The sequence below is a fragment of the Camelina sativa genome, chromosome 12, assembly GCF_000633955.1.
Source record: "Camelina sativa cultivar DH55 chromosome 12, Cs, whole genome shotgun sequence".
In the NCBI taxonomy this organism is placed as follows: Eukaryota; Viridiplantae; Streptophyta; class Magnoliopsida; order Brassicales; family Brassicaceae; genus Camelina; species Camelina sativa.
In genome coordinates, this window is record NC_025696.1 from 3,143,382 (window position 1) to 3,164,682 (window position 21,301).

The 21,301-nt window shown below is 39.2% G+C and overlaps 5 protein-coding genes and 1 long non-coding RNA gene across 9 annotated transcripts in view; 2 read left to right on the plus strand and 4 right to left on the minus strand.

Moving 5' to 3' along the window:
• Positions 1 to 1,556, plus strand: part of LOC104729822 (UDP-glycosyltransferase 73B1) — an 8,946-nt gene extending 7,390 nt beyond the window's left edge. Inside the window, exons 2-3 of one of the 2 annotated variants that reach the window (XM_010448834.1) lie at positions 56 to 850; positions 944 to 1,556. In XM_010448834.1, the coding sequence (XP_010447136.1) occupies positions 56 to 850; positions 944 to 1,422 (1,274 nt within the window). In that variant the 3' untranslated portion in view covers positions 1,423 to 1,556. The remainder of the gene's footprint in view (positions 1 to 55; positions 851 to 943) is intronic. The other variant, XM_010448835.2, reaches the window with a different exon arrangement.
• Positions 3,349 to 9,878, plus strand: LOC104729825 (UDP-glycosyltransferase 73B3). 3 transcript variants are annotated; one of them, XM_010448838.2, is made up of 3 exons: positions 3,349 to 4,457; positions 4,536 to 4,711; positions 9,387 to 9,878. In XM_010448838.2, the coding sequence occupies exons 1-3, from the start codon at positions 3,467 to 3,469 to the stop codon at positions 9,669 to 9,671; spliced, it is 1,452 nt and encodes a 483-aa protein (XP_010447140.1). In that variant the 5' UTR covers positions 3,349 to 3,466; the 3' UTR covers positions 9,672 to 9,878. The 3 variants fall into 3 exon arrangements, with proteins under 3 accessions (XP_010447140.1, XP_010447141.1, XP_019089283.1); XM_010448839.2 differs by lacking the exons at positions 3,349 to 4,457; positions 4,536 to 4,711 and adding exons at positions 6,936 to 8,143; positions 8,224 to 8,399 and having other exon boundaries at positions 9,387 to 9,801; XM_019233738.1 differs by lacking the exons at positions 3,349 to 4,457; positions 4,536 to 4,711 and adding exons at positions 6,937 to 8,143; positions 8,224 to 8,567 and having other exon boundaries at positions 9,513 to 9,801.
• Positions 8,729 to 9,343, minus strand: LOC104729824. The gene is made up of 3 exons (XR_758345.1): positions 9,327 to 9,343; positions 9,176 to 9,233; positions 8,729 to 9,060 (listed from the first exon to the last, which is right to left on the minus strand). It is a non-coding gene; the product is annotated as an uncharacterized LOC104729824 (long non-coding RNA).
• LOC104729823 (CBS domain-containing protein CBSX2, chloroplastic) lies at positions 9,716 to 11,894 on the minus strand. The gene is made up of 8 exons (XM_010448836.1): positions 11,437 to 11,894; positions 11,255 to 11,342; positions 11,106 to 11,170; positions 10,858 to 10,906; positions 10,553 to 10,605; positions 10,314 to 10,429; positions 10,163 to 10,220; positions 9,716 to 10,047 (listed from the first exon to the last, which is right to left on the minus strand). Exons 1-8 carry the CDS (start codon positions 11,650 to 11,652, stop codon positions 9,973 to 9,975), a joined length of 720 nt encoding a protein of 239 aa, XP_010447138.1. The 5' UTR covers positions 11,653 to 11,894; the 3' UTR covers positions 9,716 to 9,972.
• LOC104729826 (polyadenylate-binding protein 2-like) lies at positions 12,387 to 16,362 on the minus strand. Its single transcript, XM_010448840.1, has 9 exons — positions 15,756 to 16,362; positions 15,236 to 15,354; positions 14,372 to 15,028; positions 14,209 to 14,286; positions 14,036 to 14,125; positions 13,540 to 13,677; positions 13,127 to 13,297; positions 12,857 to 13,012; positions 12,387 to 12,765 (listed from the first exon to the last, which is right to left on the minus strand). The coding sequence occupies exons 1-9, from the start codon at positions 16,024 to 16,026 to the stop codon at positions 12,547 to 12,549; spliced, it is 1,899 nt and encodes a 632-aa protein (XP_010447142.1). The 5' UTR covers positions 16,027 to 16,362; the 3' UTR covers positions 12,387 to 12,546.
• LOC104729827 (polyadenylate-binding protein 2) lies at positions 17,115 to 20,729 on the minus strand. The gene is made up of 9 exons (XM_010448841.2): positions 20,361 to 20,729; positions 19,892 to 20,010; positions 19,132 to 19,788; positions 18,970 to 19,047; positions 18,798 to 18,887; positions 18,245 to 18,382; positions 17,852 to 18,022; positions 17,593 to 17,748; positions 17,115 to 17,507 (listed from the first exon to the last, which is right to left on the minus strand). The coding sequence occupies exons 1-9, from the start codon at positions 20,629 to 20,631 to the stop codon at positions 17,289 to 17,291; spliced, it is 1,899 nt and encodes a 632-aa protein (XP_010447143.1). The 5' UTR covers positions 20,632 to 20,729; the 3' UTR covers positions 17,115 to 17,288.

Below are 21,301 nucleotides of genomic sequence, written 5' to 3' on the forward strand. Positions count from 1 at the left end.
CTCTTCTTCGAGAAACCCATCAAGTCATTCAACCAAGAGAACCCGGGACTCGAAGATATTTCAATCGAGATCCTTAATTTTCCTTGCACAGAGCTCGGTTTGCCTGAAGGATGCGAGAACAGCGATTTCATCTTCTCCAGCCCTGACCTAGCCAAAGGTGACTTGAGTCAAAAGTTTTTACTTGCAATGAAATATTTCGAAGAGCCACTAGAGAAGGTCCTCGAGACAACAAAACCAGACTGTCTAGTTGGAAACATGTTCTTCCCTTGGGCCACTAAAGTCGCTGAGAAGTTTGGAGTGCCGAGACTTGTGTTCCACGGAACAGGCTGTTTCTCTATATGTGCTTCTCATTGTATAAGGCTTCACAAGCCTTACGAGAATGTAGCGTCGAGCTCTGAGCTCTTTGTGATTCCTGAACTTCCAGGAGATATTGTGATTACAGAGGAACAGGTCATAGAGAAAGAGGAAGAGTCAGTAATGGGGAAGTTTATGAAAGAAATAAGAGAATCAGAGAGAGAAAGCTTTGGTGTGTTGGTGAACAGCTTCTACGAGCTTGAACCGGCTTACTCCGATTTCTTAAAGAGCTTTGTGGCCAAAAGAGCGTGGCTTATCGGTCCTCTTTCTTTAGGCAATAGAAAGTTCGAGGAGAAAGCAGGAAGAGGCAAAAAGGCAAGCATTGATGAGCATGAATGTTTGAAATGGCTTGATTCCAAGAAATGTGATTCAGTCGTTTACTTGTCCTTTGGAACCATGTCAAGCTTCAATAACGAGCAGCTGATAGAGATTGCAGCTGGGTTGGAAATGTCAGGACATGATTTTGTTTGGGTGGTTAACAAAAATGGGAGCCAAGGTACCATATACATCTCTTCTCTCTTGGTATTGTTTGCAGCTTAATCCTCTGTTATTTGTTATTCCATACTCTTTTGCATTAATATGTGAATAGGTGAGAAGGAAGAGTGGTTACCAGAGGGATTCGAAGAGAAGACGAAAGGAAAAGGATTGATCATCCGCGGGTGGGCGCCACAAGTGCTGATACTAGACCACCAAGCACTTGGTGGATTTGTGACTCATTGCGGATGGAACTCACTTCTAGAAGGCGTAGCAGCGGGATTGCCAATGGTGACATGGCCAGTAGGAGCCGAGCAGTTCTACAACGAGAAATTGGTGACACAAGTGTTGAAAACAGGAGTGAGTGTAGGAGTGAAGAAGTTGATGCAAGTCGTTGGAGACTTCATTAGCAGAGAGAAAGTGGAGAGAGCGGTAAAAGAAGTGATGGTTGGAGAAGAGAGGAGAAAACGGGCGAAAGAGTTGGGGAAAATGGCTAAAAATGCGGTGAAAGAAGGAGGATCTTCAGATATTGAGTTGAATAGGTTGATGGAAGAGCTTAAGTTGGTTAAATTGCAAAAAGGTAAGGAAAAATAAAATCAAAAGCTGAATGTATTGAAAGTTAAGGAACAATGTTTTTGTAATTCTGTTGGTTTGAGTTACATAAAATTTAGTACAAACTAAAATTGTAGTTGTTCATTGAAGTTTACGAAGTTGGTACCATTGGTAAACGAATGTGAAGTTAGGTTCTTGAGGCAGGACACAAACCCAACAATAGTTCCGTTTTCTAGTTCTGTTCGTTCTGTTATGACAAAGAACAATAGAACCGCAAGGACTCCAACATCAATTTCTAACTTTTCTTTTTAAAATTAAAACAAAGATAAATTTTATTTACATGCATTTTATTTTGATTAGCATCAAACTATCTGTAACAAATAAGTTTTGCATTACCAACCCCAATAGTAATTTGTTTTTTTTTCATTGGATTCTGCAGTTCGTTTTATACTGGTCAAACATCATCGGAGATAGTTATGGTTATATTTCAAAGAATAAATATGTGAGAATTATGGTGGGCATTTCGGTTTAAGTTCGGGTTCGGTTTGGGTTCGGTTCGGTTTGGTTAATTCGATTTTCATAAAATTCTAACCATACTCAACCATTATTAGTTTGGTTTGGTTTGGGTTTGGGTCGGTTTATATTCGGTTTGGTTTGGTTCGGTTTCGCTTTAATTCAGTTTGATTTTATTCGGTTTAAAAATCAATTAATGTAACAAAACAAAATTCATTGTCCTTTGTAAGTTGAATAATTCAAAGAATCCATGCAAATTTTACCTAAAATGATAACTATATAAATATTAAATGTTAAGTAATTAGAAAAAATAAAAATGAAACAAACTACACAATGTAAGAAGATAAAACAGTATAATTTTTTGTAAAAACCTTTATAAGTCTTTACAATTTTACTCTTTAAAATCTAGGGTCAAAGTTTTAGAAATAATTAAATCTAATTTAACATAAATGAATTCATAAAAAATAAATTTATGAATACATATTATACCATAATTATGTATATTATTAATTATTTAATTAATAAAAAGCACATTGGGTTATCGGTTCGGTTTGGGTTTAAACCGAACCGAACCGGACCGTTTGGGTTGACAAGAAACTTAACCAAATGGTTTGAGTGTAGGATTGGATTTGGTTTGGGTCGGTTTCAGTTCGGTTGGGTCGGTTCGGTTCGGTTTGGTTCGGTTAAAATGCCCACCCCTAGTGAGAATTACAATATGTGATTATTTCGGTTTTTATTTTAATATGATTATTAAATTTGAGAGTTATAAAATATGTGATAGAATATGAAATTTACTAAAATATGTGAGAAGGTTCACCAAAAATATATTTATTAGTTGTTTTAAGTATTATCTTTTTAGTTAATATAGCTATAAATAAATGATAGAAATTTCAACCAAATCAAATTAATATGAAAGTTACAAGATATGTGATAGAATATGTGAGAAGGTTGAAAGTTACAATAATGTAATAATCATATCATGTTAACTATTTCTATTAAAAATAAAAAAATAAAGAGAAAATCGTTATTTTGGACAATATGCTACTCACATTAAAGAATAAATTGAACATCTTATAATGTATAATATCAAATTATATTTTGTCTTAAGTATAAAAATAAATAAGATAATGTATGTCATATAAATTCAATTAAAATATTAAGGAGAAAATGACACATGTCTCAAAAAGTGAACCTTATTTAATTATATAAGATTATCAAACCACAATAATCTATAGGGAGTGATTATCATTATCTTAGTATTAGTTTCACTTTTTGTCCATACAAAAAAAAAAAGTTCAAAATACTTCTCAAAAGTGATTTACAAGTTACAGAGATTTTGGTTCCAAAGGACCTAGAAAACTGATCCTAAATAGTGACGTATGTAAACACGTCAGAACACATTATATATACCCAAAATAGTCCCACCCATGATCCAGTGCTATATGGATAAACTGCTAAAACCATTCAACACGACACCAAAACATCACTTCAATATCTCTAGCTCATTTCAGCTAATATTAGCTTTCTTTTAGTTTCTGAGAACTTCTCATTTTCTTTTCGACCAAAGTCAAACATGGGTAGTGATCATCCTCCTCGTAAGCTCCATGTTATATTCTTCCCTTTCATGGCTGATGGCCATATGATACCAACTGTAGACATGGCTAAGCTTTTCTCCAGCAGAGGAGCCAAATCCACAATCCTTACCACACCTCTCAACGCCAAGTTCCTCCAAAAACCAATCGACGCTTTCAAGAATCTGAATCCGGGTCTCGAAATCGACATCATGATCTTCGACTTCCCTTGCGTGCAGCTCGGGTTACCAGAAGGATGCGAAAACATTGATTTCTTCACCGGAGACAACAATGCTGATAGACAAGATCATATGACCTTAAAGTTCTTTTCGTCGACAAGGTTTTTCAAAGACCAGCTTGAGAAGCTCCTCCAGACAACGAGACCGGATTGTCTTATCGCCGACATGTTCTTCCCCTGGGCTACTGAAGCTGCTGAGAAGTTCAATGTGCCAAGACTTGTGTTCCACGGCGTTGGCTACTTCTCTTTATGCTCTATATATTGCATGAGAGTGCATAACCCACAAAACACAGTAGCTTCGAGTTGTGAGCCATTTGTGATCCCTGATCTCCCTGGGAACATAGTGATAAGTAAAGACCAGATTGCAGATTGTGATGGAGAAAGCGAGATGGGGAAGTTTATGACAGAGGTTAGGGAATCGGAAGTGAAGAGCTCAGGAGTTGTCGTGAATAGTTTTTATGAGCTTGAACCGGATTACGCCGACTTTTACAAAAGTTTTGTACAAAAGAGATCTTGGCATATTGGTCCGCTCTCTGTTTACAGCAGAGGATTTGAGGAAAAGGCTGGAAGAGGAAATAAAGCGAGCATTGATGAGGTAGAATGCCTGAAATGGCTTGACTCCAAGAAACCAGGTTCAGTCATTTACATTTCCTTTGGGAGCGTGGCTTCCTTCAAGAACGAGCAGCTGATAGAGATCGCTGCAGGATTAGAAGCTTGTGGAACAAGTTTCATCTGGGTTGTTAGGAAAAGCACAGGTATTGAAATGAACTTTTGAAACAATTGCAGCTTGGGTTTATCTGTTTAGCGTCTGAAACAAAACTTGGTATGAATAGGTGACGAAGAAGAATGGTTACTAGAAGGGTTCGAAGAGAGGGTGAAAGGTAAAGGAATGATAATAAGAGGATGGGCTCCACAGGTGCTGATACTTGACCACCAAGCAACAGGTGGGTTTGTGACTCATTGCGGCTGGAACTCGCTTCTTGAAGGAGTGGCTGCAGGGCTACCGATGGTGACATGGCCGGTTGGAGCGGAGCAATTCTACAACGAGAAATTGGTAACGCAAGTGCTCAGAACAGGAGTAAGCGTGGGAGCGAAAATGCATTTTAGGAGTACTGGAGATTTCATTAGCAGAGAGAAAGTGGAGAGAGCGGTGAGGGAGGTGTTGGCTGGGGAAGAGGCAGAGGAGAGGCGGGGACGAGCAAAGAAGCTGGCGAAGATGGCTAAAGCTGCCGTGGAAGAAGGAGGGTCTTCTTTCAACGATCTTAACAGTTTCATAAAAGAGTTTAGCTCATAATCAGTAAAGACAGATTTGTACAGTTTCATTGAAGAGCTCAGTGAGAGATTGAAGAGTAGTTCGATTCTGCTTGGTCTACAATAAAATATATGTATCAAATACCATTTGTCTTCAGTTCTGAGTCTGAGAAATGTTACTCCTAAAATAAAAAAATTTAGCTTCAGAAAGCCAAAAATTGACAGAATATATGTGAATTACTATATATAGTAATGGGAAGGATTCTAGCGTCCGAGCAACGGGAGAGCTGGACCATCGGTGTTGGAACGCTATTACTCGATTTTACCAGCTGGTGAGCTTCGTAATAGCTAGACCGCCGGTGGTAGACCATCATTTTACTCCATTTTACCAGCTATCGAGCTTCAGAATAGCTAGACCACCGGTATTAGACCATAGTTGTTAATGTGGCAAATGTGATATTTTCTCAGCTTTGAAATTGACTAGTCATCACATCCATTTATTCCCTTAATTTTTGGAACTAAACGAATAGATTCTAAACATACAATATTCCACTTTTCAACCAAATATCAAAGCTCTCGAACTTCAAGATTACTAGCTTATTCTTAGAAGCTTTAGTTAGGTCAACTAGTATTGAGACCATGTTGGTTCTTCCTTTCTCCCAAACATGTGCAACGCATACATATATGGTGGAGCAGAGGGTGTAAAAGCCCAAATAATTCCATGCCCGGTGGAAATTTGGAAGTGAGAGCGAACGACGAATGGGTAGCATTACTGAAACAACGGTACGGAGACTGGAGCGGTGAAACAAAATGTATTGAGTTGAATAGGTTGATGGAAGAGCTTCAGTTTTTTAAATTGCAAAAAGAGAAGGAATCAAAGTAATTAAGTAAAGCTGAATGTATTGAAAGTTAAGGAACAATGTTTTTGCAATTCTGTTGGTTTGAGTTACATAAAAATTAGTATGAATTAGTATTGTATTTGTTCATTCAAGTTTCCAATTAAAGAATGACCTTTATAGTTGGTACTATTGGTAAAAGGAATGTGAAGTTAGGTTCTTGAGGCATGAGAGGACACAAAATCCAACAATAGTTCCGTTTTCTAGTTTTGTTCGTTCTGTTAAAACAAAGAACAAGAGAACTACAAGAATTCCACTTAGATTTGGCACACACCAATATCATTTCTAACTTTTCTTTTTAAAATTCTAATAATTTCAGAGAAACTTTAATTACAGGCATTTTATTTGATTAGCATCAAACTATCTGTAACAAATAATTTGTTTTTTTTCATTGGATACTGCAGTTCGTTTTATATTGGACTCTAGAAGTCTTAAAGTTTTTTTCTTTGTTTCATTATCTCGATCAGGCACATGACTCACATTGATAAAAAGGGACAAAAACATGCAGTACATCTTAAGTCTCAAAAGTCTAAGAGGCGAATTGCAATATACGTTCTTCATGTACCTCACTTTTCTCTATTGCAATTTGCAAAGACCCAAATTGACCAAGACAAGTAAGTAAAGTAACCCAATACATTAAGCAAAATAATAATATAAATAATTAACTAACATTACACGTAGAGAAAAACATCAAGTAAAAAACCAAAACATTAAGAAGAGAAGTAGATCCCGAAACCTAGATATACAAGTTACAAGGTTTTGGATTCCGAAAGACCTTTTGAAAAGTGATCACATAGATTACAACTCTGGCACGTCTTTTAAGTACCAAAGAAACCAAAACTATACACGTATGTAAAGACGTCACTATCCTCAAATATGTTTTTTACCCATCATTATCCAAACTCCCGTGATCTATACGTTGTACAGATACTTATTATAGATTATCAAACCACAATAATCTATAGTGAGTGATTATCATTTATCTTAGTCAATTAGTTTCACTTTTTCTCCATTAGAAAAAACAAAGTTCAAAATAATTACTTCTTAAAAGTGATTTGTACAAATTACAAAGGACCTAGAAAACCGATCCTAAATAGTGACGTATGTAAACACGTCACAACCCATTATATAAGATATCCAAAAAATCCCACCCATGATACAAGCTATATATAGACGATATGTACAGTCTGCTAAAACCATTCAACACGACACCAAAACATCACTTCAAGATCTCTAGCTCATTTCACATAATTAGTTTTCTTTAGTTTCTGAGAACATCTCATTTTCTTTTCGACCAAAGTCAAACATGGGTAGTGATCATCCTCCTCGTAAGCTCCATGTTATGTTCTTCCCTTTCATGGCTCATGGCCATATGATACCAACTGTAGACATGGCTAAGCTTTTCTCTAGCAGAGGAGCCAAATCCACAATCCTTACCACACCTCTCAACGCCAAGATCCTCCAAAAACCAATCGACGCTTTCAAGAACCTGAATCCGGGTCTCGAAATCGACATCCAGATCTTCGACTTCCCTTGCGTGCAGCTCGGGTTACCAGAAGGATGCGAAAACGCTGATTTCTTCACCTCAGACAACAATGTTGATAGACAAGATATGACCTTAAAATTCTTTATGTCGACAAGGTTTCTCAAAGACCAGCTTGAGAAGCTCCTCCAGACAACGAGGCCGGATTGTCTTATCGCCGACATGTTCTTCCCCTGGGCTACAAAAGCTGCTGAGAAGTTCAATGTGCCAAGACTTGTGTTCCACGGCACAGGCTACTTCTCTTTATGCTCTGATTATTGCATCAGAGTGCATAACCCACAAAACACAGTAGCTTCGAGTTGTGAGCCTTTTGTGATCCCTGATCTCCCCGGGAACATAGTGATCACTAAAGACCAGATCGGAGACCGTCATGGAGAAAGCGAGATGGGGAAGTTTATGGCTGAGGTTAGGGCATCGGAAGTGAAGAGCTCAGGAGTTGTTGTGAATAGTTTTTACGAGCTTGAACCGGAGTACGCCCATTTTTACAAAAGTTTTGTACAAAAGAGATCTTGGCATATTGGTCCACTCTCTCTTTACAGCAGAGGATTTGAGGAGAAGGCTGAGAGAGGAAAGAAAGCGAGCATTGACGAGGTAGAATGCCTGAAATGGCTCGACTCCAAGGAACCAGATTCAGTCATTTACATTTCCTTTGGGAGTGTGGCTTGCTTCAAGAACGAGCAGCTGATAGAGATCGCTGCAGGATTAGAAGCTTGTGGAACAAATTTCATCTGGGTTGTTAGGAAAAGCACAGGTATTGAAATGAACTTTTTAAACAAATTTCATTTGGGTTTGTCTATTTTTGAGTCTGAACACAAAACTTGGTATGAATAGGTGACGAAGAAGAATGGTTACCAGAAGGGTTCGAAGAGAGGGTGAAAGGTAAAGGTATGATAATAAGAGGTTGGGCTCCACAGGTGCTGATACTTGACCACCAAGCAACCGGTGGGTTTGTGACTCATTGCGGCTGGAACTCGCTTCTTGAAGGAGTGGCTGCAGGGCTACCGATGGTGACATGGCCAGTTGGAGCAGAGCAATTCTACAACGAGAAATTGGTAACGCAAGTGCTCAGAACAGGAGTGAGCGTGGGAGCAAAAAAGCATGTTAGGAGTACTGGAGATTTTATTAGCAGAGAGAAAGTGGATAAAGCGGTGAGGGAGGTGTTGGCTGGGGAAGAGGCAGAGGAGAGGCGGGGACGGGCAAAGAAGCTGGCGAAGATGGCTAAAGCTGCCGTGGAAGAAGGAGGGTCTTCTTTCAACGATCTAAACAGTTTCATAGAAGAGTTTAGCTCATAATCAGCAAAGACAGATTTGAATAGCTGCATTGAAGAGCTCATCAGTGAGAGATTGAAGAGTAGTTAGACTCTGCTTGGTCTACTTGTGCTACAATAACATACATATATGTATCAAATACCATTTGTCTTCAGTTGTGAGTCTGAGAAATGTTACTCCTAAAGTAAAAAATTTGCTTCTGAAAGCCAAAAATTGACAGAGAATGGGTGGGATATATATATATACTTATATCAATGGAATAAATAGATTTTGCTATCAACTATGGAAGATTCAAGGGATCTACTCCATCACTGCTGCTTCCTAGCTATGTAGAGTTCTCGGCTTCCCTTTTGATTTGCAGCGCAGCCCTTACAACGTTTCCCCTTGTAAGGATCCCAATCTTGTTGGGCGGAAACAAAAACGAAAACAATGCGTTTAGAAACTGAAAGATCAGACCAAAACCAAATCAAACTGCAGAAAGAAGAAGAAAAGACTATGACTAATGAGATTCTCACCAGTTTTCCATCTGCATCCACAACTGGTAATCTTCGGAACTTTGTTTCCAGAAGCAACCTGGAGACCAAAAGATCTTGTAAGAAACGTTGCTCATAATGCCACTAGTTAAATCGGATTAAAACTCATTCCTTCTAAGCTTCTACCATTTACCTGGCTGCATCTTCTAGNTGGAACTCGCTTCTTGAAGGAGTGGCTGCAGGGCTACCGATGGTGACATGGCCAGTTGGAGCAGAGCAATTCTACAACGAGAAATTGGTAACGCAAGTGCTCAGAACAGGAGTGAGCGTGGGAGCAAAAAAGCATGTTAGGAGTACTGGAGATTTTATTAGCAGAGAGAAAGTGGATAAAGCGGTGAGGGAGGTGTTGGCTGGGGAAGAGGCAGAGGAGAGGCGGGGACGGGCAAAGAAGCTGGCGAAGATGGCTAAAGCTGCCGTGGAAGAAGGAGGGTCTTCTTTCAACGATCTAAACAGTTTCATAGAAGAGTTTAGCTCATAATCAGCAAAGACAGATTTGAATAGCTGCATTGAAGAGCTCATCAGTGAGAGATTGAAGAGTAGTTAGACTCTGCTTGGTCTACTTGTGCTACAATAACATACATATATGTATCAAATACCATTTGTCTTCAGTTGTGAGTCTGAGAAATGTTACTCCTAAAGTAAAAAATTTGCTTCTGAAAGCCAAAAATTGACAGAGAATGGGTGGGATATATATATATACTTATATCAATGGAATAAATAGATTTTGCTATCAACTATGGAAGATTCAAGGGATCTACTCCATCACTGCTGCTTCCTAGCTATGTAGAGTTCTCGGCTTCCCTTTTGATTTGCAGCGCAGCCCTTACAACGTTTCCCCTTGTAAGGATCCCAATCTTGTTGGGCGGAAACAAAAACGAAAACAATGCGTTTAGAAACTGAAAGATCAGACCAAAACCAAATCAAACTGCAGAAAGAAGAAGAAAAGACTATGACTAATGAGATTCTCACCAGTTTTCCATCTGCATCCACAACTGGTAATCTTCGGAACTTTGTTTCCAGAAGCAACCTGGAGACCAAAAGATCTTGTAAGAAACGTTGCTCATAATGCCACTAGTTAAATCGGATTAAAACTCATTCCTTCTAAGCTTCTACCATTTACCTGGCTGCATCTTCTAGATTGGTAGAATCACGAACAACGAGAGGAGAAGGTGTCATCAAATCTCCAACAACTTTTCCATATGTCTTACTTATCAGTTTCTGGAGTTCATTGAACGTCTGGCGAGAACAGAATTCGAAATATCATAAGTAAAACTTCACTCCCAGGAGTTTGATGCAAATGAGAGAAACACTAGTCCTCAAACAAAGCAAAACCATAAACAGATAAGGAGAGAAACATACTTTCCAGGTACTGTCGACATCAGGGAACAAGTTTGCATCACTTTGACTGCGGCCTAATACAAAAGACAAGAGGTTAAGTTGTATCATACAAAACCATAAAAACGTTCTGGAACAATAAAACTAAACATGAAAACTATGTGTCAAGATCCATCAGATGTGCCAAAAGTGAAATCCTACAAATAGATCATAGATTACGGCTCAACTCCGTAAACTGATTTATAAAGAGTATTCCGTGTATGATATAATGAAACTGAAACCGTATATGGTGATCATCACTCACACCAACAGAAGATTAAAAAACTTACCAGAGATGGAGTCCAATGCAAGCAAATCGTAATCAGAAACAACACCAACCTACATGAGAAATTACAGCAGAGGAGTAAATAAGAATCTCAGATAGATAAATCATAATATTGTTATAAGCCTCTAGATCCACTAAATCAGTAAGTAAACCGAAGACGCTAGCTGTTTACTCAATCAATCACGAGCTGTTGTTTCAAGACTCTAAACAGAGAGGAAGACAATGAGAAAAGAGATAAGTTTTTTTTATTACCAGAGTCCAATCATCATTAATTACAGGCAATCCCGTGACTTTCTTCTCAACCAGAAGTTCCAATGCTGTTATAAGATAACCAAACGAGAGAACAAAGTTAAAGAGACATGATTGGCAGAGAGATTACAAGACTGTTGTGGATAATTTACCATCATCGACCGACGTTGAAGGCTTGACAACATGCAAATTCTGTCTGGGTGTCATGAAATCTCCAACAGTATAGCCTCCGTTTCGTGCCTGAGCCAAACAAATCTCAAAGTTTCAATTTTTTTATGAAAGGGTAACCCAAAAAAAAAAAGGGTTTATATGGAAGGAGCAGGTTTGGACTCACCGGAACAGAGTTATTATTATTATTAACGCTGGCAGGAGCTGAGAAGAAGGCAGAGACGGCGATTGAAGGTGAAAAAGAGGAGGAGCGACGACGATTAGAGAGAGGAGGAAGAAGAGAGAAAGAAGTAGAAGAAGAAATCGGAAGATGGCTGAGTGATGATGTAAGTAGCGGAACTCGCGTTATGGGCAGAGAATTGGATAAAGAGATTGAACCCATAATCGCTTATCCTCTGTTTTACTCTCACGGATTCCAATGAAAAAAAAACTAATCTTTTTTTATGAAATCTGAGAGAAGAAAGAAACAAAGGTAGAAAATTTTTGGGAAAAAGGAGAGAGAGAAGAGATGGTGAAGAAGAAGAGGAAGAAGAGAAGTGTTTTTGATTGGGTGGTAAAATTCGGAGAACAAAGAAAAAAAAAGAAGAGTTTGTGATATGATAGATAGGTGGTGGGCAGGTGGGGACATAAGCCACATATCAAATTTTTGGTATATGGTTGATTGGTCGGCATAATTTAATTTTACGTTTCCTTTGGGTCGTCAATTTCGTAATGATTTTTTTTTTTTCATTTGTCAAGACTCTAAAGTGAAAAAAGTCCAATTTCGATGCAATTTGAACTCTCTTTTGGTTTCAAGTGTTAATATGTCGTGTTCGTTACGTTGACATCAGTTCAAATATCTAGAGATTTTAATAGTTGTCGTCTTTATTACTTTCGAATTGAGTATCACAGTTGTCATCAGACCTAAAAGATGTAAACGCTGCATGTCATCTAGTTGTCAAATAAAAACACACAAAGAAAAAACAAGTAGACTAGATATGCCAATGGCCTACGGTGTGCCAGATCCAACCTCTAACTAAGATTCTATCTAATTTTCAAAAGACTAGAATCAACAACAATCATAGTAAGAAAGGGCAAAGAAGGGGTCGGTCATCAGCATCATATCGAACAAGCAAGTAAAAATCAAGAGCACACAAGCAGATAGGTTTTTCCTTTGTGATTTTCAAAACAAGGTTTCAAACAACACAAAAGTGGCAGTTATGTGGAGGAATACAAATTCCCACACGATAAAACCAATAGCTAAGAAACAACTCCAAGATCAAATGATAAAACAAGTTTAAGAGAGGTTCAAGGAAGCAAGCTGCTCGGCTGCACCACCAGCAGCAACACTCCTGAGAACATCCATAGCCTCTGCAACTTTGGCCTTGAGAGCTTCTGGTGACTCCAACAGATGGAGCACTTCCGTCTGATCCATCTCCAAAAGCATCCCAGTTACTTTGGCTGCTGACTCTGCCTCAAGCTGCTCCACCAACGGGTACAGATTCTCACCCAGCATCTATACACACACCAACAAAAGTCCCAACATTATTATAAATAAATAAAAGACCAATCACTCTTTGATCTGTTGGAGATTCTCTCACTCTCACCGTCCTCTGCTGCTCTGGACTTGCATTAGCCAGATTTGAAGCCAAAGCTCCAATAGGCAATGGCATGTTGTTGCCCATGTCATATGAAGGCATATCACCACTACCACCACGTCCTTGTCCTTGCGGATACCGGAACATCCGACCCCTTGGATGCATCTAACCACCAGCCAAACAAAATAAATCATATGATCAGCTTTAATTGCAACTAAAGAAGGAAACGAAGCAAGTAAAGCAGCTTTCATTGCAACTAAAGAAGAAAACGAGAAGAACCTGTTGCTGCATCATGGAATTTTGCTGCTGGGGCTGCTGGATTCCCCCAGCGCGTCTTCCTCCTCCAGGACGCTGCTGCTGCTGCTGAACCATAGGCATGAAAAAATTGGGAACAGGCCCTCCACCAGGTCTCATTCCAGGAACAAGCTGCTGTTGGTACCCAAAACCAGGCTGTGGCATTTCACAATCACATTTTAATATTATCCCAACAGTTTCAAAATAGAATTGGAAATACTCAAGTATTAGAAAAGTAATTATTGAGCAAAAAAGATTTAAAACTTCTACTGTGACTTGACAGCTTTTGAAGCATTATACCGAAGCTAAAAGAAAAACAAGCGAGTTACCACTACACATATATCTTTGTGCAAATTCGCACACAGCTACTTAAAGTAGAGCAAACATGATGAATTTACCTGGGGAGGAATCATGTTAGGAGGGGCCTGACCATAGAACATTTGTTGTCCAATACCAGGACCACCCGGGGGATACATTGGCATGCGGGGACCAACAGATGGCGGCATTGCAACTGGCCTCACTTGGGAGAATTGAGCCTATTCACATCGTAAAGAAAATCAGTAGCAGGAGATTAATAATGAGATATGTATGTGATACAAATGTTTTGCTTCATACATAGTTGTCCATGTTAAATGGAAATTGGTTCGAACTGAAGCCATTTTTATAACCTCATGCACAATTTAATTGCAGATGTTCTTGCTCAGAGCTTATAACATTTCTATAACTTAAAAATACCAGAAAGTTTCCAAATGACATGAGTATAGCCTGGTTTATAAATGCATCAGTTCAATTTTGAATAAATTATACGCAGTAGATCAGTTTTAAGACTTAGATATGATGGGTCCAATTGTGTAGAATTGACACACCAATAGACAAAAGGAGTGGTAGGCAAACCTGTAGTCTGACCCTTCTGTCTTCCTTCCGCTGTGCAATAGCAACATAAAGTGGCTTGCTTTCAATCATTTTACCGCTCAACTGTGACATCTGTAAAGAATTCCACGGTTAATAATACCAAAAAGAGCATTTCCTCACACAAATAACTCAACAAGACAATACAACTGACTTACCGCTTCAGTTGCTTCTTCGGGAATTGAAAAAGCAACAAAACCCGAGCCTTTGCTTGTCCCATTAGGATCCCGCATCACCTGTCATATTATATGAAAGAGCTTCTCAAATAGTTAATTAGCAAGTTCAATTCACTACAGATAAAAAGAGAGAAGGATATTGGACCTTGCAAGATGTAACGGTACCAAAAGGAGAAAAGATCTCTTTGAGTTTCTCGTCTGAAATGCTAGGATCCAAATTCTTCACATACAAGTTTGAACTTTGAAACTTGTCTGCAGCTTCCTTCAAATTCTGTTCATAACGGACCCTTAGTTCTGTTTCCCTCTCGGACTTCTTCTGGGCTCTACCAACATACCACTCCTTATCATCAAATTTGTGCCCATTGAGAGCCTCCACAGCTTTAGCAGCATCATCAGCATTTTCAAAGTTAACAAAGCCAAAGCCCTTAGACTTCCCATCTCCATCTTTCATCACCACAGCACTTGTTATCTTTCCATACTCGACAAAAGCAGTCTTCAAGTCATCATCAGTAGTATTTTCTCCGAGATTCTTCACGTACACATTGGTGAATTTGGTTTTGTTGGCAGTTGAGTCTCTTTCTTGTCTCCTCAGGAAAGGACCCACATACACTTGCTTGTCATTCAGCAACATGCCGTTCAGTTTCTCTATAGCTTTCTGGGCCGATTCTTCACTGGCATATTGCACAAACCCATAGCCTTTGGACTGGCCTGAAGAATCCACAGCTACCTTACAGGACACAATGTTTCCAAATGTTGAAAAGGTATCATGCAGTGCTTTGTGGTCGATGGAATCGTCCAAATTCTGCATATTTATAGCCAAGGTTTAGCACCAGACAGAAAGAACGAACACTCCAAAAGAATACACAACAAAGAAATCAACAAACTTAGCCAGACTTTGCAGTGGTATAAAACAAGATTCAATCTTTTTCCTAACAATCTAACACCAACTCGAATGACTAAGTCAGAAACGAAAAGCAGAGAAGTAGACAGACAAGACAAGCAAGCATACCTTGATAAAAATGTTCCCAGCGCCACTTCGGCGAACACTAGGATCACGATGAGAATACATAACCCTAATAGGTTTACCATAAAGAGGTATGTAATTCAGTTCTTGGATCGCCCTCGCAGCTGCAACAAAGACACGAGAGATAAAGTACATTCAGAAACAGCATAAGACGTACGAAAGAGAAAGATTGATTAAGAAGAGGATACGTTTTCCCAGAATAGCATCAACGACATTGCATATAAACAAACACCAGAAAGTATCAACCTTTCCACACACCCAGTTCAAATCCAGTATCAGTACTACCCAACAAACCCTAAAAATTGGTAACTGCTCTTTGTAAATAGAAGGCCAAATTCAGGAGACTAACCAGTACAACCACATTGCATACATACAAACACTAGAAAGTACCGACATTTCCAACACACACAAGTGTTCAAATCCAGAATTAGTACTATCGAGCAAACCCTAAAAATTGGTAATTGGCTAATTGCTAAATATGAAAGTCCAAATTGAGGAGACTAACCATCTTGGGGATTGGTGAAGTTAACGTATCCATAGCCAAGAGATCTGCGAGTGGCCAAATCCCTACAGACACGAACAGAGACCACTTGACCCATTTGGCTAAACGCATCGAAAAGCTGCGAGTCCGTCACATTGAGATCAAGATCTCCCACATAAAGCGACGTGGTACCGAACTGGGTGGCAGCGGCTGCTCCGCCTGAGGTCACCGGTGCAGAAGTGATAGCAACGGTCGAACCATTCGCAGCCTGACCCTGAAGTTGAACCTGAGCCATTTTTTTTTGGGGGTTTTTTTCGGAATTTTTGACTTTTTTTTGGGGTTTTAGATACTCTTCCCTCCCCTCTCGTTATTAGAGAGAAACCAAATCAAAAAAAGAAACCCTAGAAACTGAAGCAACGAAAGAAATCGAAATCGAAAGGCGAAATCAACAAAAGCTAAATCGAAAGTTTTTATCTTTTTATGTTTTTTTTAATGGGGGTATAGCGGAGGAGAGGGAAGATGAAAAATAGGGGTAAGAAATTGCCGGCGGCGATGCCTGCGACGGCGAAGCTTGAGATATTGGAGGCGAGACTCTGAGAGAGAGAAATTGCTAAAGATGGAATGAATACAGTTTCTCTCTTAATTCTCTGCTTTTATATTAAAACAAAAGATTTCTTTTTTTTAATATAATATTTTAGTTTCTTCACTAAAGAGAACCCTAGGAGGAGGAGTTTGTAGAAGATCTCAGCCGTTGGATTGAGTCTGAAGTAAAACGTAAAGATATGATTTTTCACAGTTGGTGTCTTCGTTGTCGTCACTCTCGGAAAAGTCAAACAAACGCGCGCGTGCGTGGCACTTGGGGAATATGTATTAGTAGGCAACTAAACTCTGATTTAGTAACTAAGTTAGACAGTGATAATAATTACAATTCTAGTTTGATATGTGTGGATGACATATAATAATAACCAATTTTGAATATGTGATTTTATTAGTATTATTTTACAACATCTTTGTAATGTTATTTTCGACCATATTATCTTTATCTTATCTATGGTTTTAGTTTATTTCAACTTCTTTTCATGATTTGTATATTCCTTCTTGTATTCTGATCACATACATAGTATATTTTTAGATTTGACTAGTAGTATTAAAGCACTAGACTACTCTAAAATCCTTACACTTTACATTTTTGTTTGATTTGTCTTTACATTGTTTTTTTTGTTGCAATTATCACAAACAGCACAACTTTTTTTAGACTAAGTGAACAGTTCTCCTATAATCATGGCAATGTTATTAGACAATAAATACTATTTCATCGGCCATATTGATATCTAACTTCAGCTTCCGTGAACACTAGAATGAACAGTTAAGTAAAATCGAAAGAACAAAGCAGATAGGTTTTTCCTTTGTGATTAAAAAAACAAGGTTTAAAAACAACACAAAAGTGGCACACTGGCAGAGTTATGTGGAGGAATACAAATTCCCACGGAGAAAACCAATAGCGAAGAAGAAACAACTTCAACTGTATGCGACAAGATCAAATGGTAAAACAACAAGTTAAGAGAGGTTCAAGGAAGCCAGTTGCTCGGCTGCACCACCAGCAGCAACACTCCTTAGAACATCCATAGCCTCTGCAACTTTGGCCTTGAGAGCTTCCGGTGACTCCAACAGATGAAGCACTTCTGTCTGGTCCATCTCCAAAAGCATTCCAGTTACTTTGGCTGCAGACTCTGCCTCAACCTGCTCCACCAACGGGTACAGATTCTCACCCAGCATCTGTACACACACCAACAAAAGTCCCAACATTATTATAAATCAAAACAAAACCAATCACTATTTGATCTGTTAGAGATTCTCTCACCGTCCTCTGCTGCTCTGGACTAGCATTCGCCAGATTTGAAGCCAAAGCTCCAATAGGCAATGGCATGTTGTTCCCCATGTCATATGAAGGCACATCACCACTACCACCACGTCCTTGCCCTTGTGGATACCGGAACATCCGACCCCTTGGATGCATCTAACCACCAGCCAAACAGATAAATCATACGAACAAATAATTTAGAGAGAACTGAGCAAGTAAAGCAGCATTCTTTGCAACTAAATAAGGAAACGAGAATAACCTGTTGCTGCATCATGGAATTTTGCTGCTGGGGCTGTTGGATTCCCCCACCGCGTCTTCCTCCTCCAGGACGCTGCTGCTGTTGCTGAACCATAGGCATGAAAAAATTGGGTACAGGCCCTCCACCAGGTCTCATCCCAGGAACAAGCTGCTGTTGGTACCCAAACCCAGGCTGTGGCATTTCACAATCACAAGTTAATATAATCCCAACAGTTTCAAAATAAAATTGGAAATGCTCAAGTATGAGTAAAGCAACTATTGAGCTAAAAAGTTTAAAAACTTCTCCAGTGAATTAAAAGCATCTAGTTGCTTGTAATGCATTATACCATTAACATATATCTTTGAGCAAAATCGCACAAGGCTACCTAATGTAAAGCAAACATGATGAATTTACCTGGGGAGGAATCATGTTAGGAGGGGCCTGACCATAGAACATTTGTTGTCCAATACCAGGACCACCCGGGGGATACATTGGCATGCGGGGACCAACAGATGGCGGCATTGCAACTGGCCTCACTTGGGAGAATTGAGCCTATTCACATCATGTAGAAAATCAGAAGCAGGAGATGGCAAATAAGATATGTATGTGATACAAATACTAGAAAATTTGTTGTTTTGCTTCATACATTATTGTCATTGTTAAATAAAAATGGGTACGAATTGAAGCAATTTTTATAATCTCATGACAGTTTCATGCACAATTTATTTGCAGAAGTTCTTACTCAGAGCTTATAACATTTCTATATCTACGAAATACCATATAATTTCCAAATGACATGAGTAGAGCCTGGGTTATAAAGATGTCTCAGCATCAAATTTGAAAATTATATGCAGGGACCATTTTAAGACTTAGTTATGATGGGTCCAATTGTGTAGAATTGACACACCAATAGACAATAGGATTCGTAGGTATATCACAAGATGAGGTGATTCAAAGAGAGGCAAACCTGTAGTCTGACCCTTCTGTCTTCCTTCCGCTGTGCAATAGCAACATAGAGTGGCTTGCTTTCAATCATTTTACCGCTCAACTGTGACATCTGTACAGAATTCCAATGTTACTAACAACCAAAGTGCATTTCCTCACACATAAAACTCAACAAGACAATACAACTAACTTACAGCTTCAGTTGCTTCTTCGGGAATTGAGAAAGCAACAAAACCCGAGCCTTTGCTTGTTCCATTAGGATCCCGCATCACCTGTAATATTATATGAAAGATCTTCTTAAATAGTGAATTCGCAAGGTCAATTCACTACAGATAAAAAGAGAGAAGGTATTGGACCTTGCAAGATGTAACGGTACCAAAAGGAGAAAAGATCTCTTTGAGTTTCTCGTCTGAAATGCTAGGATCCAAATTCTTCACATACAAGTTTGAACTTTGAAACTTGTCTGCAGCTTCCTTCAAATTCTGTTCATAACGAACCCTTAGTTCTGTTTCCCTCTCGGACTTCTTCTGGGCTCTACCAACATACCACTCCTTATCATCAAATTTGTGCCCATTGAGAGCCTCCACAGCTTTAGCAGCATCATCAGCATTTTCAAAGTTAACAAAACCAAAGCCCTTAGACTTCCCATCTCCATCTTTCATCACCACAGCACTTGTTATCTTTCCATACTCGGCAAAGGCAGTCTTCAAGTCATCATCTGTAGTATTTTCACCGAGATTCTTCACGTACACATTGGTGAATTTGGTTTTGTTCGCAGTTGAGTCTCTTTCTTGTCTCCTCAGGAAAGGACCCACATACACTTGCTTGTCATTTAGCAACATGCCGTTCAGTTTCTCTATAGCTTTCTGGGCAGATTCTTCACTGGCATATTGCACAAAACCATAGCCTTTGGATTGGCCTGAGGAATCAACAGCTACCTTACATGACACAATGTTTCCAAATGTTGAAAAGGTATCATGCAGCGCCTTGTGGTCGATGGAGTCGTCCAAATTCTGCATATTCATAGCCAGGTTTAGCACCAGAATGAAAGAACGAACACTCCAAGAAATACACAGCAAAAGAAATCAACAGACAAGACAAGAGAAGCAAGCATACCTTGATAAAAATGTTCCCAGCGCCACTACGGCGAACACTAGGATCACGATGAGAGTACATAACCCTGATAGGTTTACCATAAAGAGGTATGTAATTCAGTTCTTGGATCGCTCTCGCAGCTGCAACAAAGACACGAGAGATAAAAGTACAATCAGAAACAGCATAAGAGTACGAATGAGAAAGAGTGATTAAGAAGAGGACACGTTTTCCCGCAATAGCATCAACGACATTGCATATAAACAAACACCAGAAAGTATCAACCTTTTCACACACCCAGGTCAAAACCAGTATCAGTACTACCCAACAAACCCTAAAAATTGGTAATCAAGCACATTGCATATATATAGAAACACTAGAAAGTATCGACATTTCCAACACACCCAAGAGTTCAAATCCAGAATTAGTACTATCGAGCAAACCCTAAAAATTGGTAATTGGCTAATTGAATGTCCAGATTCAGGATACTAACCATCTTGCGGATTGGTGAAGTTAACGTATCCATAGCCAAGGGATCTGCGAGTGGCCAAATCCCTACAGATACGAACAGAGACCACTTGACCCATTTGGCTAAACGCATCAAAAAGCTGCGAGTCCGTCACATTGAGATCAAGATCTCCCACATAAAGCGACGTGGTACCGAACTGGGTAGCGGCGGCTGCTCCCCCTGAAGTCACCGGTGCAGAAGTGACAGCCACGGTCGAACCATTCGCAGCCTGACCCTGAAGTTGAACCTGAGCCATTCTCTCTCCTTTTTTTTTTGGGGTTTTCGAAATTTTTTGACTTTTTTTTGGGGTTTTAGTTATTCTTCCCTCCCCTCTCGTTATTAGAGAGAAACCAAATCAAGAAACCCTAGAAACTGATACAACAAAAGAAACCGAATCGGAAGGCAAAATCTTTAAAAGCTAAGCAAAGTTTTTATCTTTTTTCTGTTTTTTTTTGGGGGTATATCAGAGGAGAGGGAAGATGAAATAGGGTAAGAGATTGCCGGCGGCTATGCCTGCGACGGCGAAGTGTGCGATAATGGAGGCGTGACTCTGAGAGATTGCTAAAGAAGGAATACTGTTTCTCTATTCTCTGCTTTTATATTCCAACCAAAATATTATTTTTCCTAATATTTTATTTCTCGAGAGAACCCTAGGAGATGTGGTAGAAGATCTCAGCCGTTGGATTGAGTCTGTGTAGTAAAACGTAAAGATTTCGATTTTCACAGTTGGTGATAAGGTCGTCACTTTCGGACAAGTCAAACAGATGCGCGCGTGCGTGGCACTTGGGAATATTCAATTACTAGCAAACAGCAACTTAACTCTGATTAGTAGTAGTAACCAAATTAATTATACAGACAGTGATGTTAATAACTACATTTCAAATTTGATATGTGCTGATGACATATACTAATAACTAATTTTGAAT

Excerpts from the sequence above, each read along its gene's own strand:
- LOC104729826 (XM_010448840.1), bottom strand. The coding sequence starts at position 16,026 with ATGGCTCAGGTTCAACTTCAGGGTCAGGCTGCGAATGGTTCGACCGTT. Across the intron at positions 15,355-15,755 it reads CTTCACCAATCCCCAAGATG|CTGCGAGGGCGATCCAAGAA; the intron begins GTTAGTCTCCTC and ends TCTTTGTTGCAG. Across the intron at positions 13,678-14,035 it reads ACAGAAGGGTCAGACTACAG|GCTCAATTCTCCCAAGTGAG; the intron begins GTTTGCCTACCA and ends CGATGTGAATAG.
- LOC104729827 (XM_010448841.2), bottom strand. The coding sequence starts at position 20,631 with ATGGCTCAGGTTCAACTTCAGGGTCAGGCTGCGAATGGTTCGACCGTG. Across the intron at positions 18,888-18,969 it reads CCGAAGAAGCAACTGAAGCT|ATGTCACAGTTGAGCGGTAA; the intron begins GTAAGTTAGTTG and ends AATTCTGTACAG. Across the intron at positions 17,508-17,592 it reads GTCCAGAGCAGCAGAGGACG|ATGCTGGGTGAGAATCTGTA; the intron begins GTGAGAGAATCT and ends GTGTGTGTACAG.
- LOC104729825 (XM_019233738.1), top strand. The coding sequence starts at position 7,156 with ATGGGTAGTGATCATCCTCCTCGTAAGCTCCATGTTATGTTCTTCCCT. Across the intron at positions 8,144-8,223 it reads GGTTGTTAGGAAAAGCACAG|GTGACGAAGAAGAATGGTTA; the intron begins GTATTGAAATGA and ends TGGTATGAATAG. Across the intron at positions 8,568-9,512 it reads AGGTGTTGGCTGGGGAAGAG|AAAGTGGATAAAGCGGTGAG; the intron begins GCAGAGGAGAGG and ends ATTAGCAGAGAG.
- LOC104729823 (XM_010448836.1), bottom strand. The coding sequence starts at position 11,652 with ATGGGTTCAATCTCTTTATCCAATTCTCTGCCCATAACGCGAGTTCCG. Across the intron at positions 11,171-11,254 it reads TTCAACGTCGGTCGATGATG|CATTGGAACTTCTGGTTGAG; the intron begins GTAAATTATCCA and ends ATCTTATAACAG. Across the intron at positions 10,907-11,105 it reads TTAATGATGATTGGACTCTG|GTTGGTGTTGTTTCTGATTA; the intron begins GTAATAAAAAAA and ends TTTCTCATGTAG.